The sequence below is a fragment of the Misgurnus anguillicaudatus genome, chromosome 24 (assembly GCF_027580225.2).
Source record: "Misgurnus anguillicaudatus chromosome 24, ASM2758022v2, whole genome shotgun sequence".
In the NCBI taxonomy this organism is placed as follows: domain Eukaryota; kingdom Metazoa; phylum Chordata; class Actinopteri; order Cypriniformes; family Cobitidae; genus Misgurnus; species Misgurnus anguillicaudatus.
Genome location: NC_073360.2, coordinates 28,686,157 through 28,705,750, shown reverse-complemented (window position 1 = coordinate 28,705,750; position 19,594 = coordinate 28,686,157). Strand labels below are relative to the sequence as shown.

The following is a 19,594-nucleotide window of genomic DNA, read 5'->3' as shown; positions in this document are numbered from 1 at the left end:
TCATTAAAACAACATTTAACATTCATTTTCAAAACTGTGCAACTCACCAAGTGGTTTGTGGTGTTCGTTGATGATTAAAAACAAGTTGTGTAGCGAAATACAGTTTCTGTCGTGTTTTATTTGGCATTTTGTAAAATTCCATTGACTTCTCTTGGAAGACTCGTTGCTCGCCGCCGGGAAACAGAAAAGGGACTGTTAACATGTGGTTGTAGTTTTTTCGCTCGGTTTCTCTCAGAATACATTTTTCCCATATTTGTAGGCAGGGGCGCCGCTAGCAATTTTGGGCCCTATGAAAGAATAGGGGGTCAGCCACCATACCCATTTCGCACCAAACATACAATCCAACATACTGTAGCTATTCAAAATCTTTGTCTGTAATTTAATAATACAGACCAACTATTTATTTTGCTATTGTTATGACCACAATTATCAGTATTTATAGACACCTACAATGTCTGCAGCTAAGATAATTTATTGTCCATTGTAAATTTAATTGAAAAATACAGTACATTAATTGAATATTCAGAGAAAATGCAACGTTCTTAAATTAAGATTAATGTGACCATGCCTGTGAAAACCCAGCTGAAGTATTTCTTTGTGATTTAATGTTTTCCACATAAATTCATCCTACATAATGTAAAGAACATTTTGTGAAAATATAAACTTGATATCTTTAATATTGACTGAGTAATGTCAGCGATTGAAATCATAGTGAAATTAATGCTTGAAATTAAACTGTGATGCTTTTTATTTCACAATAAGATTTGAGACTTTAGTCTGATTTTCACAGGCAGTCTCAGTGACATGTATACTTCAGCTGTTACACACACCAATAACATTGTAACATTTAAAAATGGCTAACAACAACAATGCATCTTTTATATACAGTATACCCTTTACGGCGCCCCTGTTTGTAGGGCTGGACCAGAATATTCGAATATTCGTTCTGTGGGTTGACATTCGATTTTCAGTTTTGAGATTCGAATATATATATAAATATTTTACAGCGTTAATGCAGAGCTTTTGCCAAGCAGGAAGTGCGCTTCACGATCCCGCTCTATAGGTGGCGCAGATAGACCAACATCCATAGCCAACAGCCACCAAACGGCACCAGTGGAAGATCGCCTCAAACGGAAAACGCGCTTCCTGCTTTGGCATTCACGCTAATAATGTTGTAAATAACGTTCAGTTTCTTGCAAAAACTGATTGATTTGCTTCACAAGATGTCAATATGTCACACAGAGTTATGGGGGATTACTGTTGTATTGGATATGCTTTAGCTCTTAAAGTGTGCGGATCTGTTGACTTGCATGACGGAGCACTGGGGTTTCTGCAAAATATCTTCTTTATTGTTCTGCCGATGAAAAAAACATATCGGATGGTGTAAGTGTTATAAATAAACTTGATTTTGAAAGTATGCTACCGTTTTATTACAGTTTGTTGGACTACGTTCATTCATGCTTCAGACTCAAATATAGAGCGGAAGTATATACGCGGTTGTGAGGTATCTGAAAAAATAGTTCCACTATAGCAAATAACACGGATTGAAATCATACATTGCGTCAATATATTTGTTTTTAATCATCAACGAACACCACGAACCACTCGGTGAGTAGTACAGTTTTGAAAATGAATGTTAAGTGTTGTTTCAATTACATTTTGTGCATGGTCATTTACTTCCCTTCTGAAGCAGTCAAGAGACACTTCTAAATGAGTCGAAAAGTCAAGACACGACCCGTTGTCAAAATTTCTGTGTCCATCACTGTAGTTCATCCAAAACAACCATGAGATTCAAAGTGTTAAATACCGGAATTATCCTTTAAGATTGAAGTTTACACTGTAAAAAAATTCTGTGGAAATTACAGTATTAATGGGTATTACTGGCAACTAGCTGCCAGTAACTTACTGTAGATTTTACATTTATGTTATTTACTTGCAACATTTTGTTCAAAGTTAAAAGAACATGAAACATTTTCAGACTTTATCTGCTACAGTAAGTTACTGGCAACCAGCTGCAAAATTACAGCAAATTTTTTACAGTGTATGCAGTCACTGGAAAGGTCAACTCCAGTGGCACTTTGGTAGGGATTTCCAATTCGTCTGAAAGGGAACGTCTCATTTACGTATGTAACCCTTGTTCCCTGAATGAAGGGAACAGAGACGTCACATCCCGTCTCCACAAGTTCCATTGCTGATACCGGTCAGGCACTTGATGCTCGGCTTTCTCAGCGAAAATAGCTAATTTGGTAAATGCACGTGCCTCTCGAAGCAGATTGGTCTCTCTAAGCGAGTTCCCAGTTTGTCAGTCATGACGTGACGTCTCTGTTCCCTTCCTTCAGGGAACAAGGGTTACATACGTAACCGAGACGTTTTCATTATAGGTTTAATCATTAAACTGTAATATGAAGAGTTAATTGATGAGCAAAGTTGAATCATTTGTCACCTTTACAATTCTACGTCTAAAATTATTATGGCAACTATCGTCCGATTCACGATTTTACATTTCCTTTGGTGTGTAAGTGTGTATAAGTACATGTTAACGATATGCAAAATGTACAAACCCAAAAGTAAACAATGACGCGAGTTATCATCTCCAACGTAAATCTCTTTTCTTGGACTACAACAAACACACAGATTGTAGGCAACAGTTTACTTTCTGGGATTGGTGATGTAGACAAGGCCGACATTGTCATAATTCCTCCCGCTTTGAACTCACAGCCTGTAAGTTAACTCCTGTCAGCATTGCATTGTGCGCGAATCTTTCAAACATGGTAAAGAATGTCACAATTCCGGCTGACGTCAGGTGTATTCAGGCCAATCACAATGTACAGATTAGCTAGCCAATCAGGGACACAGCGCTTTTCAAACGTACAAGTTTTGTACATGAATGCATGCGTTTCAGGAAGACAGTACATTTAGAGCTACAAATATGTACAGTATGTTAAAAATAATGTGTTTTTTTGAACTATAAACCACACAAACACATTGTATTACACCAAATACACAAAATAACATTGTTTTTAGCAATGAAATAGGTGCTCTTTAATACATAATAACAAGTAGCCTATATCAACAATTGAATATGTATCATGGACACCTAATTTTTTTTTGTTTTATAAAGTGATTCATTATAAAAAAAAACAGTAGAAATGTAATCAGAAATATAACCAAGTAAGCACTCACCTTCACAATCTGTAATTTTAACTAGAGTTAAAATGAGCAGCAGAGTTTGCAGCATGTCCTGTTAATGTGATGAGATTGAAATACAGCCATTATAATGTAAATAACTTTTCAGGTGTTAAAGTAAAATATACTAAAGAACAATCAATACCCAAGTATTTAGATTTTTACACTTTTGAGATTAATAGATTACTATTTTTAAAATGATCTTAATATAAATGATCTCTTACCATGATAGAATATAAGAGGAGTTTTCTTCAGATCAGATTAATGGAACTGATTGCGTTTGGTTATTGTGCTACTTGCTTTAAGAAGAAGTGTGTTACCAATGGTGATGGCTAGGTGATCTAAGATATCAAAATCTATTATGGGATGTTCAGCTGCAGCTGTAATGAAAAGGCCATAATACCAGATGTTTGTCTTTTTTAACCATATCTACACACACGACTGTCACCATGATCTTTGATTTTCTCTCTGGGAGTCTGTATGGCACTACTGGTTACATTTACATTTGTTTGTTTATTTATTTAGCAGACGCTTTTATCCAAAGCCGCTTACAAATGATTTAACATTTTGTCATTGAGCTAACATAAAGTACAAAGCATGTTTACAAGTAAGACTAGGGGTTGTACCTAGGATAGGTTGAACAACATAAAAGAGTTTGTTGTAAAGTGTGTAGCCTTACAAATTGTATTGCCTTTTAAAACAAAGTTGCTATTATAAAAAGTTTAGGAATCAAAAATGAAACACTGGATCAGTATCATGTGCCACACTGCAGAATGTGATCTGATAAATTATTTTGAAAATAAGCTTATTGGTTAAATGTTCTGAATCAGTAAAGAAAACACTTTTTATTAAAATTTCTGCTTTGCCTTGACAAACATTTCAAACTTTCAAATGCATTAAAGGGATAGTTCACCCAAAAATGAAGATTCTGTCATCATTTTCTCACTTATGTTGTTACAAACTTGTATAAATTTATTTTTTCCTGATGAACACAAAGGAAGATATTTTAAGGGATGTTTGTAACCATCACTTCCATAGTATTCTTTTTTTTACTATGGAAATGAATAGGGCTTATGATCGGTTTGGTTACAAACATTTCTCAAAATATCTTCTTGTTGATCAAGACAAAGATTTATTCAGGTTTGTAACAACATAAGAGTGAGAAAATGATGACAGAAACTTCATTTTGGGGTGATTTTTAATCATGACTCATTGAACACATTTTGTGTCTTTTGAACACTAAAGTCATTTAATGGATTTTTCCATACAATGAAAGTGAATGGTGACCAGAGCTGGTATAGTGGATAAGGAAAGATACGGCCTTCGAAGAACTTTCATGATGATTTAATTGTCATTTTAATAATTTCAAGCACCTTATTTACTTTATTTATAAAGAAAAACCATGATAGCATTGTTTGAAATGTCATATTTTGTGTTCAATGAAATGGGGCTTTGTAACAACATGAGTAAATTATGCCAGATTTTTTTTAGGAAAGCGCTGTCTCAATGTAGATGTTAGTGTTCACATAGCATTGACACGCCTTCCTTACGCCCCTAAAGTTTAAAATTTTTATCAGTTTCTTTATATATTTATGAGGAATGTATTTTAACCTATTTTTGCCTGTAATCATACTAGATATTTTGTCTTTTCTCACTTTTTCTTATAAAAGGTTACAGGATTCAAACTTTGAAAGGAAAATTTGAAATCTTGTTTGTCCTGTGGCGGCTACCGTATGCGTTTTGAAATTGAGGGGTGAACTATTGACTGCAATTCACATTCTCATCACTAGATGCTGCTAAAATTTACATGCACCACATTTAATAGTGAAAAAGAGACAAAATGGAAAAACAGAATAAGGAGTATTATGTTAATGATTGATGTTACTTTGATACAATGAGAAAATTATTGCTGTGTCCATGTACAGTATAACATTTACAGTAAAACTAGTAATAAAGTAATTTAAATTCCTTTAACATAACCAACAAAGAAAATATATATATAATATTGGGCTAATATTAGTAAGAAAAGTTCAGGGTTTAGATTAAGCCAGGACTAGACCAGTTATATTAAGACATTTAAATAGTTTTTTACTAACAAAAAAACATACAAAACATTACTGGTGTGCATCTTGAGACAAAACAATAGCACTAAAATATAAATAAGTCTCTCTGTACTCATCTTTGAGAATCATAACAGCATATGTTAAAGTTTTTTCCTGTTTACAGTCATTTTTACTTGCTTTATGATTATTCCCTGCCTTCACTTAATCGCACATAGATATCAGATCATAGATATATATGTACATAGATTCTACATTCGTCAGTTTCAGACTAAGCACTAAGATCTTTCTGAAGTGTTGATAGTCTCATACAGGGATTCCTGTCTCTTCATTGTAGTCATATAGACATGTTTGTCATCTTTTGGTGTCTTATTTCCTCGTCTCCTCCTGTCAAAAGAAATTAATCTTCATTCAGTTGTCAAACAGACCCAAAGAAATAGACATTAAAATATTCATATTTGAATGTTAGATTCATTATGACATTTTATCTAGGGACAACGGATGAAAACTAGCCTTTTGCTAATTCTGGTGCATTTACAGAAATGTTTTATTATTAATGTGCAATGTCCCTGATAACTAAATTAAAAATAAATAAAATAATAAAAAAATTGTTTTTTATTTGCAATATATAATGTATTGTGCAGTAAAATTGTATTTGTGCATTGCAATGGAATCAACAATATTAGACACAACACATTTTAAAAATACTAAATGATCATATAAACACACATTTAAACACAACCTCTTATAAAGCAAATTTATCAATTGTCAATAACGACATGCTTGACGTGACTGTATTAATATCTTTACAACTCTAGTTTAATAGAAAGATAACACAATTTTATTTGTGCGTTTTTTAAGTTCTTACCATAAGTAAAGAACCGTCATAGCCACAGAGAAGATGACGTTAAAAACAACTGAAAGAATACAGAACATCCAAGGCATAGACAAACTCCCACTTACTAAAAGATAAAATACAGAAAAAAGAGAATAGAAGATATTTTAGGCATCTTAAAATCAAGTAACAGATGTTTACCATTCTAATGCGCACTGTGGCAACAAAGAAAGGGAAAAAACGAATCAAAATGTAAAATATTAATTTTTTTGCATTTCACATTTACAACACTTGTTTTGTCCCAGACTCCTTAAGGGCCCTGTTACCCCAAATATGATACAAACACATTGAACGTATTCTGTCTACCTTTGTGAGTTTCAGAGAAACTGTTCACGGGGATTTCCATCTGTGCCTCACCCAATTCATTCTTACTGATACATTTGACGGTTGAGTTGAGGTGACTGAAGCCAGAGATGGAGATGTTACTCATACTGTAGTCCTCTCTTGATGTAGCGATAATGTAAAAATCAGGGGCAACACCCAGAAGTGGCCAGGAAATGTTGGCCAATGGAATACCATCACCGACACACATACAGGTCAATTTATCACCCCAAAAAGAGCAACTGGAGGTGTTTCGAATTCTGGGAGCAACTGAAAAGAAATAAATAACAGCGAAGCTCTTCAATGTAGCCTAATGTAGCCACGTTAAAAGGTCAATTTATCTAACATGGAACAAGATATCTATTGCTTTGTCCTGAATAAAACATTAAGGTATATTGCTAGGATGTCAAGAGGCCCTGGGTTGCTTGGTTGTTTTGAATAAATTTAGACAAATCCAACAGCTTGTTTGAATCAACAGCTTAATTTAAACCAGCAATAGTACCAAGTTTGATCCCTAGCTGGGTCAGGACTTTGTGGAGTTTGCATGTTTTCCCTGTGTAAGCGTGGATTTCTCCCACATACTAAAGACAGGTTAGGTGTATTGGAGGTGTCAAATTGCCGCTCTTGCAAGGTGTACAGATCAAATTTTGTGGATACATTTGTGTATAGATTAACCGGTTATTGTCATGAATATAACCATAGATGCTGAATAATGTTAAGAATAAATAAATAAACCAACAGAGGGCAGAGCAATTGAGGAATACATGCCTTGCTCAAGGTCACCTCAGCCCCTGCCAGCTGAGAGACTCAAACCAGTGACCTTCAGATTACATGCAACTACATTACATTTCAATTCCAGATACATGTTTTGCTGGTCTTAATATCAATGTTGATGCTTGCCTTAGAAACCAGAAATAAAGAAGCACTCTAAAAAAGAAAGAGTGCATATTGTATACCATTATACAGAGAGTATATGTTATAAATAAAATGATCAAACGTACATCTTACTTTCAGGATCACACTCGTTTCTGTCCGGATATTTCCATTAAATATGACTGTGCATGTGAGTTTCGTTTTGTGGTGCTCAGGCTCAGGATCAAAAGACAGTAACCAAGATAATTTGCCAAAAACAAGAGTAGCTCTTGTTTGTGTAATTGTAGCATTATCAATTCCTGTCCACACGATCTGATGAATGGGATTCAGACAATTGCCTGGAATTGTACAGGATAAGGTTGCCCGTTGTCCCACTGTGAGCACTGGATTATTCATTATTGGCTTCTGGGTGAGTTCTGAAAATCCAATCACTTATTGTAATCAGAAATCCTATATGTTTATTTGTATTATATGCATCTAAAAATGCATGGTTAAAAGAGCATATTGTTGATCATTTAATGTATTTTGGCTCAACATAAAGATCTGTAAATATACTATATGTGTTTTTAATGTGTTAAAAATCATATACTAGAGAGAAGTCTCCCTAATTGAAGCATCACACCTTCAAATAAACACAAACTCACCTTTTACAGTCAATTTCACTGTCTCAGGAAAGATATGCACATTTCCTTTTCCCCATTCCACTTTAAATCTGTATTCACCGTCAGATTCCCCCTGAACCAAGTTTAATAGCTGAAAATGGCATCTAAAATGATTTTGATAATGTATATTTAAGTCAATACAAGGAACTTCAACATTTGGGTTTTGTGGATCTCCTTTGAACCAGGTTCTTTTTAAGTCTTCATACCTAATGTTTTCAGGAAAATTAAAAAAACAGTGTACTATAACGCACAAACCAGCCTCTCCTGTGATGTTTCTGTCAACTGTGATGGAAAAGTCTGACGAAAATCTGTCAGAGTCTGTCATGTTGAAAACAGAAAAGGCAGACTTAAACCATTACAGAATATTACAGAAGGTTTTATCATTAAACTGTCATATAAAGAGTTTAATCATTTGTCACCTTTAATATTTTCCAAATCTACAGTGTTTTTTAATATTATTTTTTTTTAAATACCCAGAATAACAAGTAGCCTATATTAACATATTAATATGTATTATGGACTTGTATCCCTGTTTTATAAAGTGATTCATTATATAAATAAACAGTAGAAATGTAATCAGAAATATAACCAAGTTAGCACTCACCTTCACAATCTGTCATTTTTACTAGAGTTAAAATGAGCAGCAGAGTTTGCAGCATGTCCTGTTAATGTGATGAGATTGAAATACAGCCATTATAATGTAAAGAACATTTTTTTAGGTGTTACAGTAAAAAATACTAAAGTACAATCAATACACAAGTATTTAGATTTTTACACTTTTAAGACTAATAGATTACTATTTTTAAAATGATCTTAATATAAATGATCTCTTACCATGATAGAATATAAGAGGAGTTTTCTTCAGATCAGATTAATGGAACTGATTGCGTTTGGTTATTGCGCTACTTGCTTTTAGAAGAAGTGTGTTACCATGGTGATGTCTAGTGATCTAAGATATATAAATCTATTATGGGATGTTCAGCTGCAGCTGTAACGAAAAGGCCGTAACACCAGATGTTTGTCTTTTTTAACCTTAAAACTACACACACGACTGTCACCATGATCTTTGATTTTCTCTCTGGGAGTCTGTATGGCACTACTGGTTACATTATATTTACATTTGTTTGTTTATTTATTTAGCAGACGCTTTTATCCAAAGCAGCTTACAAATGATTTAACATTTTGTCATTGAGCTAACATAAAGTACAAAGCATGTTTACAAGTAAGACTAGGGGTTGTACCTATAGGTTGAACAACATAAAAGAGTTTGTTGTAAAGTGTGTAGCCTTACAAATTGTATTGCCTTTTAAAACAAAGTTGCTATTATAAAAAGTTTAGGAGTCAAAAATGAAACACTGGATTTCAACATTCGCATTTTGCTGGCAGACTGAATAACACCATTTCGATTAAGATCGCAACTTTAAATTATCAGTCATTTATCAGTATCATGTGCCACACTGCAGAATGTGATCTGATAAATTATTTTGAAAATAAGCTTTTGGTTAAATGTTCTGAATCAGTAAAGAAAACACTTTTTATTAAAATTTCTGCTTTGCCTTGACAAACATTTCAGACTTTCAAATGCATTAAAGGGATAGTTCACCCAAAAATGAAGATTCTGTCATCATTTTCTCACTCTTATGTTGTTACAAACCTGTATAAATTTCTTTGTTCTGATGAACACAAATGAAGTTATTTTAAGGAATGTTTGTAACCATCACTTCCTTTTTTACTATGAAAATGAATAGGGCTCATGATCGGTTTGGTTACAAACATTTCTCAAAATATCTTCTTGTTGATCAAGACAAAGATATTTATTCAGGTTTGTAACAACATAAGAGTGAGAAAACAATGACAGAAACTTCATTTTGGGGTGATTTTTAATCATGACTCATTAAACACATTTTGAATTTCTTTTGTGTCTTTTGAACACTAAAGTCATTTAATGCATTTTTCCATACAATGAAAGTGAATGGTGACCAGAGCTTGTATAGAGGATAAGGAAAGATACAGGCTTCGAAGAACTTTCATGATGATTTAATTGTCATTTTAATAATTTTTCAAGCACCTTATTTACTTTATGTATAGAGAAAAGCCATGATAACATTTGAAATGTCAACTTTTGTGTTCAATGAAATGCGGCTTTGTAACAACATGAGTAAATTATGCCAGATTTTTTTTAGGAAAGCGCTGTCTCAATGTAGATGTTAGTGTTCACAAAGCATTGAAATTTTTTTATCAGTTTCTTTATGTATTCATTATGAATGTATGTTAACCTATTTTTGCCTGTAACCATACCAGATTTTGTCTTTTCTCACTTTTTCTCATAAAAAGGTTACAGGATTCACCTGGTTAAGAAAATTTGAAATCTTGTTTACCAACTTTGAGAACTCTTATAATAGTCTAAAGACAGTTTGTGTTGATAGCAAAATACAGCGGCGCGCTCACGCTAATGACGTCTGCGACTGCGCTGTATGAAGCGCCTGCCGCCATAATAAATTAACACGATCAAAACACTATCAAAATTTCAAAAATCTCCGAAAAGTGTAATAGCACAGTCCTGGTGCAAACTGCAATCCAATAGAGTAAAGCTATAAGAACTGATATAGTAAAGTCATACAAAAATATTACGAGATTAATAGATTGTACATTTTTTTACTAATATATCAAGAAACACTCAACAGGAAAGGAAGGTGCTTTGTCATGTCATGTTTTGTGTAATTATGTAATCCTCTATAAGGTTGTGTCAGATAGAAGTTAGGTGGTCAGTATTTGCGATCTGCCCTTGCAATACAATTAAACTAACAGATTAATAAATATTCTGCATGATATATAGTTCTGGGTTGTGAACCTCTTGACTGCACAACAATAACATACATTGTGCTACAATGGTGTATATTTTGCAGAAAATAAAACACAACGTGACATTATATAATGTGCATTAACGTACACAAATCTTCACAAATGTTTATTTATTTGTTAGCAAATATTTGCCTTTATAAATCAAACCTAATGTTTCACTTTGAGTGTTTGTAAAAAATATTTATATGTATCTGACTGTGTGATGGCAATAATATTGATCACAATATAATATTGTTTACTCATTGGCATAATAATGCAGAAATCAATTGTCAATCTTTATTGAAATAAATAGCACTGTTCATTCATAATAATTTGATGTTTTGTGCTCTTTTTCTTTCTTTTTTGTTTAATAAAAGTCTCCGGTATCGAATTGATGTCATTCTTATTTAGAGATGTATTGTGAAACTTTTTGAAGGATCTTTTGACAGAAATGCAATATAATATACATAACTATATTATCAGTGCTGTACAAAGACCTTAAATAATGAACTCTATTGTTTTTATTATCTTAGAATGAGTCGTTTTTATCTACATACACCACAGGTTTCCTTATGGAAGTCGCTGTCATGTTTCTACATTGGCCCTAAACGGACAAACTATCTTAAAGAGCGCATTTTGTCCCTATGTGGTCAAATGATGATATGTTTGTCCTGTGGCAGCTACCGTATGCGTTTTGAATTTGAGGGGTGAGCTATTGACTGCAATTCACATTCTCATCACTAGATGCCACTAAAATTTACATGCACCACATTTAATAGTGAAAAAGATACAAAATGGAAAAACAGTAAAACATTTACAGTAAAACTAGTAGTAGAGTAATTTAAGTTCCTTTAACATAACCAGCAAAGAAAATATATTATATAAAAAACATCGGGCTAATATTATTTAGAAGAGTTTAGGGTTAAGATTCTAGATTAGTTATACATAGTTTTTTCTAACAAAAAGAAACGTACAAAACATTGTTTACATCTTGAGACAAAACAATAGCACTAAAATATTTAAAGTCCCTCTATATTGGATGATATCATCACTTAAAACTCATCTTTGAGCATCATAACAGCATATGTAAAAGTTTTTTCTTGTGACAGTAATTTCTACTTGCTTTATAATAGTTTAAATGTAACTGTACACTCTTTTCTAATTTAATATTGGCTATGCAGATGAATGAATATGCGAATTAGTCCTCCCTCCACTTAATCACACATAGATATCAGACCATATACATATATGTATATAGATTCATTCGTCAGTTTCAGACTAAGCACTAAGATCTTTCTGAAGTGTTGATAGTCTGATACAGGGATTCCTCTCTCTTCATTGTAGTCATATAGACATGTTTGTCATCTTTTGGTGTCTTATTTCCTCGTCTCCTCCTGTCAAAAGAAAGTAAACTTCATTCAGTTGTCAGACCAAAGAAATTTAGAAATTAAAATTTTCATATCTTAATTATTTGTTTGTTATTTGCAATATATTACATATTGCTTAGTTACATTTAAACACAACCTCTTATAAAGCAGATTCATCAATTGTCAATAACAACATGCTTGACGTGACTGCATCAATATCTTTTCAGCTTTAGTTTAATAGAAAGATGACACAATTTCATTTGTGCGTTTTTAAAGTTCTTACCATAAGTAAAGGACCGTCATAGCCACAGAGAAGATGACATTAAAAACAACTGAAAGAATACAGAACATCCAAGGCATAGACAAACTTACTAAAAGATCAAAAACAGAAAAAAGAGAACAGAAGAAATTTTAGGCATCGTAAAATCAAATAACAGATGTTTACCATTCTAATGTGCACTGTGGCAACAAAGAAAGGGAAAAATGAATCAAATGTAAAATAATAGCAGGTCTTATTTGCACTTCAACTTTACAAGGTGACGGTCATTTTACCCCATGATACAAACACAATGAACGTATTCTGCCTACCTTTATGAGTTTCAGAGAAACTGTTCACCGGGATTTCCATCTGTGCCTCACCCAATTCATTCTTACTGATACATTTGACGGTTGAGTTGAGGTGGCTGAAGCCAGAGATGGAGATGTTACTCATACTGTAGTCCTCTCTTGATGTAGCAATACTGTAAAAATCAGCGGCAACATCTAAAAGTGGCCAGGAAATATCGGCCAATGGAAAACCATCACTGACACACATACAGGTCAATTTATCACCCCAAAGAGAGCAACTGGAGGTGTTTCGAATTCTGGGAGCAACTGAAAAAAAATGAATAACAGCGAAGCTCTTTAACTCACTTTAAATTTGACATATGTGAACACATTAAATTAATTGAACATGGAACGGTATTGAATGGTGAATAGTTGCTATGGTATTGTGTCAAAAGGCCCTGAGCTAAAAGAGCACTCAAAAAAATTGCTGGGTTGCTTTGTTTCCATAGTAGGAAAAAGAAATACGATGGAACTGAATGGGGCTCCTGAAAGGTTTGGTTACTTACTTCATGTTAATCAGAACCAAGAAATTTATACGGGTTTGTAACAACATGAAAGTGAGTAAATGATGACAGAATTTTCATTTTGGGTGAACTATCCCTTTAATACCAGATACATGTTCTGCTGGTATTAATATCAATGTTGATGCGTGCCTTAGCAACCAACAAATAAAGAAGCAACATTGAAAAGAAAGATTGCCTATTGTGTACCATTTTATAGAAAGATAAAGAATAAAAAAATCAAACGTACATCTTACTTTCAGGATCACACTTGTTTCTGTCGGGATATTTCCATTAAATATCACTGTGCATGTGAGCTTAGTTTTGTGGTGTTCAGGCTCAGGTTTAAAAAACAGGATTGAAGATTCATATACAAGCCCAGGAACCGCAAATGCGTCATGTTTAATTGTACCATTATCAATTCCTGTCCACACAACCCGATGAATGGATTCATGACAATTCCCCGGACTTTTACAGGATAGCTTTGCCCGTTTTCCCACTGTGAGCACTGGATTATCCATTATTGGCTTTTGGGTGAGTTCTGAAAATCCAATCACTTATTGTAATCAGGAATCCTATGAGGTTATTTGTATTGTGCACTCAAAAATGCATGGTTAAAAGAACACATTGCTTATCATTCAGTGTACTCAAAAAACACATAAAAAAGTTCAGCCAAACATAAAAAAAATCTGTGATTATTTTCTCATGCTCATGTTGTTCTAAACCTGTATGAATATCTTTTTTCTGATGAACACAAAAGAATACATTTTGATAAAAGATGGTAACTAAGCACTGCAGCTGATTGTAGCTTTTTCTTCATCATAATTGTTCCTTATTACAATACTTCCATAAAATTTGTTTTCCTACTATAGAAGTCAATGGTTACAATCAGCTGGGTGCTTAATGTAGTTCTAAACGTAGGTTCGGGAGGAACCTAAACATTCAGACCTGTCAATCATCAACATCACTGTAAAAAATTTGCTGTAATTATGCAGCTGGTTGCCAGTAACTTACTGTAGACGATAAAGTCTGAAAATGTTTCATGTTCATTTAACTTTGAACAAAATGTTGCCAGTAAATAACATAAATGTAAAATCTACAGTAAGTTACTGGCAGCTAGTTGCCACTAATACCCAGTAATGCTGTAATATTTACTGACATTTTTTACAGTGTGGGCATACATAAGGCATATATTCAGACCTCCATGCCCAGCTGCAATTTTTTCCGGCATCCCTCCTCCTCCTCATCTCCTCCTTCACTCTCCCTTTCTTCCTCTTTGCAGTTCTGTAGCAGGGGGGTTGAACTTGGGGCTCGCGCCCCAGCCTCAGGTTTGCTCTCTCTGAAGGTTCAGAGCTCCCTTCAAGGACAGCAAGCCAAGTTCGTTTACCATTAATCATTAAGACCTGAATGCGCAGGCGAACTAGTAAACTATCATCTATTAAAATATCTTCTTTCGTTTTTATCAAAATAAAAAAACTAATACATGGTTTGTAACAACATGAGAGTGAGTAAATGATGACAGAAGTTTAATTTTTGGGTGAACTATTCCTTTAAGATTTGTTTTATATACAAATTAAGATTGATCACAAAAGCTATGAAGTGTATTTTAGTGTAACATAAAAGCTCTGTATATATACTACATGTGTTTATGATGTGGAAAATATTAAAGACACAATAAAATTAACTACAATAATGGTGTTTTAAAAAATCATACTAGAGAGAAGTCTTCTTAATTGACACATCTTCAAAAAAAAAACTCACCTTTTACAGTAATTTTTACTGTCTCTGGAAAGATATGCACACTCCCTTGTCCCCATTCCACTTTAAATCTGTATTCACCGTCAGATTCCCCCTGAACCAAGTTTAATAGCTGAAAGTGGCATCGCCTCCTAATATCATCCTTTATTACACCCTCATTTAAGTTAAGATAACAAGGAACTTCAACATTAGGGTTTTGTGGATCTCCTTTGAACCAGGTTTTTTTAAAGGGTTCAGAACTAATGTTTTTAGGAACAATAAAATAACAGCGTACTGTAACGCACAAACCAGCCTCTCCGATGATGTTTCTGTCAACTGTGATGGAAAAGTCTGACGGAAATCTGTCAGGGTCTGTCATGTTGAAAACAGAAAAGGCAGACTTAAAACATTACAGAATATTTTCGTTCCCTTTCAGTCAGTCACTACGACGTCACGTCGTGACCATCGAATTGGGAACTCGCTTAGAGAGACCAATCTGTTATGAGAAACTACTAAAACACCAATGAACTTGGCATGCAGGCATTTGCATCTGCCGGCGCCGCCCCACTACATTTAAAGGTGCAGTTACCAAATTACTTTATTCGCTTTGAAAGCCAGCAGTAATCTGCAACTCCCTGTGTGTCGAAGTTGACTGGGCTAAAAGCACCTCAGCAGAGATTTACAGCTGAAATCCATCTCTTTAATTCTTCCTTTTTTATGTAGTGTGTACGTTACCTTTCCCCTGTGTGCTTCATCAACTCCGCACAAACATCTGAAAAGACCCAAATAACGGAGTCTATCCAGCTCAATATCTCTTTACACTCTAAAAAAAAAAAAGGTTCTATATAGCACCAAAACTGTTGCTTTGGATCGTAACGATAGAAGAACCATTTTTAGTGCCATATAGCACCAGTGAAGAACCAGTGAAGCACCAGTGAAGCACCTGTGTGGAACCATGTAGTGCTATGTAGAACCATATGTGGTGCTATATGGCCCCTTTATGGTTCTGCACTGGTGCTTCACTGGTGCTTCACTGGTTCTTCACTGGTGCTTCACTGGTTCTTCGCCGGTGCTGTATGGCACTAAATGGTTCTTCTATCGTTACGATTGAAAGCAACAGTTTTGGTGCTATATAGAACCGTTTGTTTTTTTAGAGTGTAGGATTGCTCCGCAGCATTTCCTAGTTCCCTTTCAGTCGGTCACTACGACGTCACGTCGTGACCGACGAATTGGGAACCGCTTCGCGGGTGACCTATCTGCTTCAAGAAACCTTTAAAACGCCAATGAACTTGGCATGCAGATAATTGCATCTGCCGGCGCCGCCCCGCCGCACAGGTATTTAATGAGCGGGAGGTGCAGTTATCAAATCAGCTTTTTAGCTTCGAAAGCTGGCAGACTGACTGCTCACGAGAAGCTACTCTCTGCTCTTTGGAGAACTCTGCGTGTTCGATTTGGTTGGGCAAAGGCATTTCAGCGGAGGCTCGCGGGTGTTCCACCTCTCTTTTTAATTTTTTGACTTTTTTCTCACTCTGAGTTGAGTGTGTGCGTAGCCGTTCCCCTGTGTGCTTCATCAACATCAGCACATTAAAAGAGTATTTCCTCTAAAAGAGTATTGTGGTGTTCTGCGTCTTTTTAAAGACAGCATTCCGACAACATGGAACAAGCACAGGAACTACTACACAGGGTAGAGATAGAGTGCGCAAAGGTTGGCCTTAGGGTAAATGCAAAGAAAACTGAGGTCTTGACCTACAATGTTCCACCAGAACATCAACCTCTGATAACAACAGGAGACACTGTGCTGAAAGAAGTTAAGGACTTCAAATACCTGGGCGCATGGGTCAACTCAACTGAGCAAGATCTAAAAGTGAGGAAGGCACTTGCATGGAGGGCCCTGAACGGCATGAGCAGTGTATGGAACTCCAACCTTTCCAACCAAATCAAACTCAGCTTCTTCTACGCGACGGTAGAGTCCTTCTCTATGGCAGTGAATGCTGGACCCTGAATCCAACATTAGAGAAGTCCCTGGACGGGTGCTACACCAGGATGTTGCGTGCAGTGCTTAACATCAGCAAGAGTGCGCATGTAACCAACAACATCCTGTATGAGGGAGTACCAAGAGTGAGCAACAAGATTGCTGTGAGGACAACGAGACTTGCAGGACATTGACGAAGGCATCGAGAGCTGCCAGCCAGCAAGCTGGTGCTATGGGAACCAACACATGGCCATCGGTCAAGAGGACGTCCCATGATAACATACGTTGACATACTCAAGAGGGATGCAGGAGCCCAGAGCACCAATGAACTGGCCAGATGCATGGAGAATCGGGATGACTGGAGGCAACGATGGAAGGCTCGTCTGAGGACGACATAGAGATTTCACTTGCACTGAGACGTGAGCGTCTTTTTAAAGATGTCTTTCCGTCCGTGTTTCTGGATGCGGCAAATGTATGGGTCCCCGGGTGGCCACGGTCGTTTTCTCTCGTGCGCAAGAGTGCATGCTGAGGCTGCGATCGTGGAGGGTTCATACTCCTAAGAGAGCATGAACCTCTTGGATGGCGGAGACGGGTTTCGTACCTCCGGGAACGTCACCCCCGTTTTTCCGTTGCGGAGCCCCATTAAAGGTGCGGTGGCAAAACTCCGGAAATCTTATCTCCGTATAAACGGTGCTGAATCAGTTAGCTGGTTCGTCCAGTGACTCTCAGCACCCCCATCCACAGCCAGAGGTGCCGTAAGAGACGGGTGGTGCGTGTTCTACGCGCTCTCGTCCTCTTTCAGTCCTCACGAGGATTCTATGTCTGTCACAGCATCGGAGAGGGGGTCGTCTATTCGGTCGCCAACTCGGACCCACTCCCGCCTTCCGGTTGGGTAGGGGCTCCCGTGCTCGACCCCGAGTGGCGGTCATGTACTCTCGGGAGCGCGGAGACGGTCTGTGTGGAGCGGAGAGCTCCTCCCCCATCGCACCATCCCGCCTAGATGATTGGCACTTCAGGACTGCAAGAACAGCCCCAACCTTCTGTGCCTTTCTTCCCAGGGTGCATGTTGGTTGACACGGTCGTGGAAAACTCGTTTTCCTCCCGGTGTCATGAGCAATCCGGTCCCCCCGAGCAATCCGGTCTCCCCTAGGACCCCGATTGGTATCTAGCAACAATGCCTGCTCAAAAATGTGTCATTGCAATATCTCGTGTGCATACGCGGCTAGCAAGCTAATTATGTTGTACAAAATAGAAACATTACATTTTTAAAAAATAGAAGTTAACTAAAAAACAATATAATAAACTAATATTCATGTTGCAGACACGTCAGTACTTTTGTGTCATCATCTGCTTTACAAAAACAATACTTTTATTTTTAGTAAATTATTAACATACCTTACGGAATATATATTTTTAATAGTAAAAGTGTAGTAATCATGGCTTATAATTATAATTTAAATGCGTGATTCAACTATGTAGTAATCATGTTTTGTATAAGCAATTAATGAGTAAGTAATTGTATAAGCAGACAGTCAAAAGTGAAAATGGTACAGTATAATAATCTAAATAATAAAATGACACAAGCAATGTGTAGATCTCCCACCTATAGCCTTATTTATATACTACTATATGAAACATATAATTTAAAAGACATCAATTGTAATTTTAACAACTCATAAATCATAACGCGATTTTGTAGGAATTGTAATAAGGCGCTAAGAAAACTACCCATGAGGAGTTTTTTCAGCCAATGGAGTCGCGCGGGGTCCTAGGGGAGACCGAATTGCCCGGGGGGACCGAATTGCTCACGACAACGGAACCGATCGTTCAGCCATCACCTTTCACCTCTCCTGACGGCGGGGCCGCTAAGGGTTATGCTGCTCCAAGAGACCAGCCTCCCTCCCCTCACAGACCCACGGGCTTGTGAGAGGCGGCCTCTGCCGTGCGCGCGGCATGGCGTGATGCAGGTCCGCCAGGCTAAGGCACTGAAGGATCTGCACAGGTGAGGTCACGGTCCGGCAACTAAAGAATCCTGTGTGGCTCTGACCTGGCGCTACGAGCGACTGGGTTCACCCCACAGGCCGCAGGACGTGCTATGCCCACCCCCGGTGGTCCAGGAACGCCATCTCTGGTTGTGTCTTGCGGGCATTAAGTAGGTCGTTAATAATCGTCCTACTGTTCCATTTTAGACCAGCCATTTTGGCGACGCGGCTGAGAGTGTCCAACAATGATCGGCCGCTTTAGAGCAGACTGAGGCATCATGCCACGTCGGAGCCTAGCTGCCCCCTCCGTTACGTCAGTATATTGGTCTGCTTTTCGCCGAGGGCGTCCTGCTACGGCTTTTTTCGTTTCTTCATCCCGGCAGCTCTGAGGAACCTGTCGTAAGCAGTACACCCGCCCACTCAGCCCGCTACAGAGGTGGAAAATGAAACTTAGCGGCTCTGAGTCGGGCGATCTGAAGATGGAGAGGATCGCTCTTCAGGAGATGGTGAAAGCATCATTCCCCCCCCCCACCCCGGAGGAGGGCCGTGTGGGGAATCCTTGGTTTCGTTTTGTGTTCCGCCGACTTCAATC

General features: G+C 36.8%; 1 protein-coding gene across 1 annotated transcript; it reads right to left on the bottom strand.

The window, feature by feature from the left end:
- Window positions 1–12,679: 12,679 nt before the first annotated feature.
- Window positions 12,680–15,427, bottom strand: LOC141361696 (uncharacterized). Its single transcript, XM_073863360.1, has 3 exons — window positions 15,358–15,427; window positions 13,407–13,852; window positions 12,680–13,106 (listed from the first exon to the last, which is right to left on the bottom strand). Exons 1-3 carry the CDS (start codon window positions 15,425–15,427, stop codon window positions 12,735–12,737), a joined length of 888 nt encoding a protein of 295 aa, XP_073719461.1. The 3' UTR covers window positions 12,680–12,734.
- Window positions 15,428–19,594: the final 4,167 nt, after the last annotated feature.

Coding starts and splice junctions, on each gene's coding strand:
- LOC141361696 (XM_073863360.1), bottom strand. CDS start 15,427: ATGACAGACCCTGACAGATTTCCGTCAGACTTTTCCATCACAGTTGAC. Junction 13,853..15,357: donor AAACATCATCGGAGAGGCTG/GTTTGTGCGTTA, acceptor TTGGATTTTCAG/AACTCACCCAAAAGCCAATA. Junction 13,107..13,406: donor TATCTGGTATTAAAGGGATA/GTTCACCCAAAA, acceptor AGTGAGTTAAAG/AGCTTCGCTGTTATTCATTT.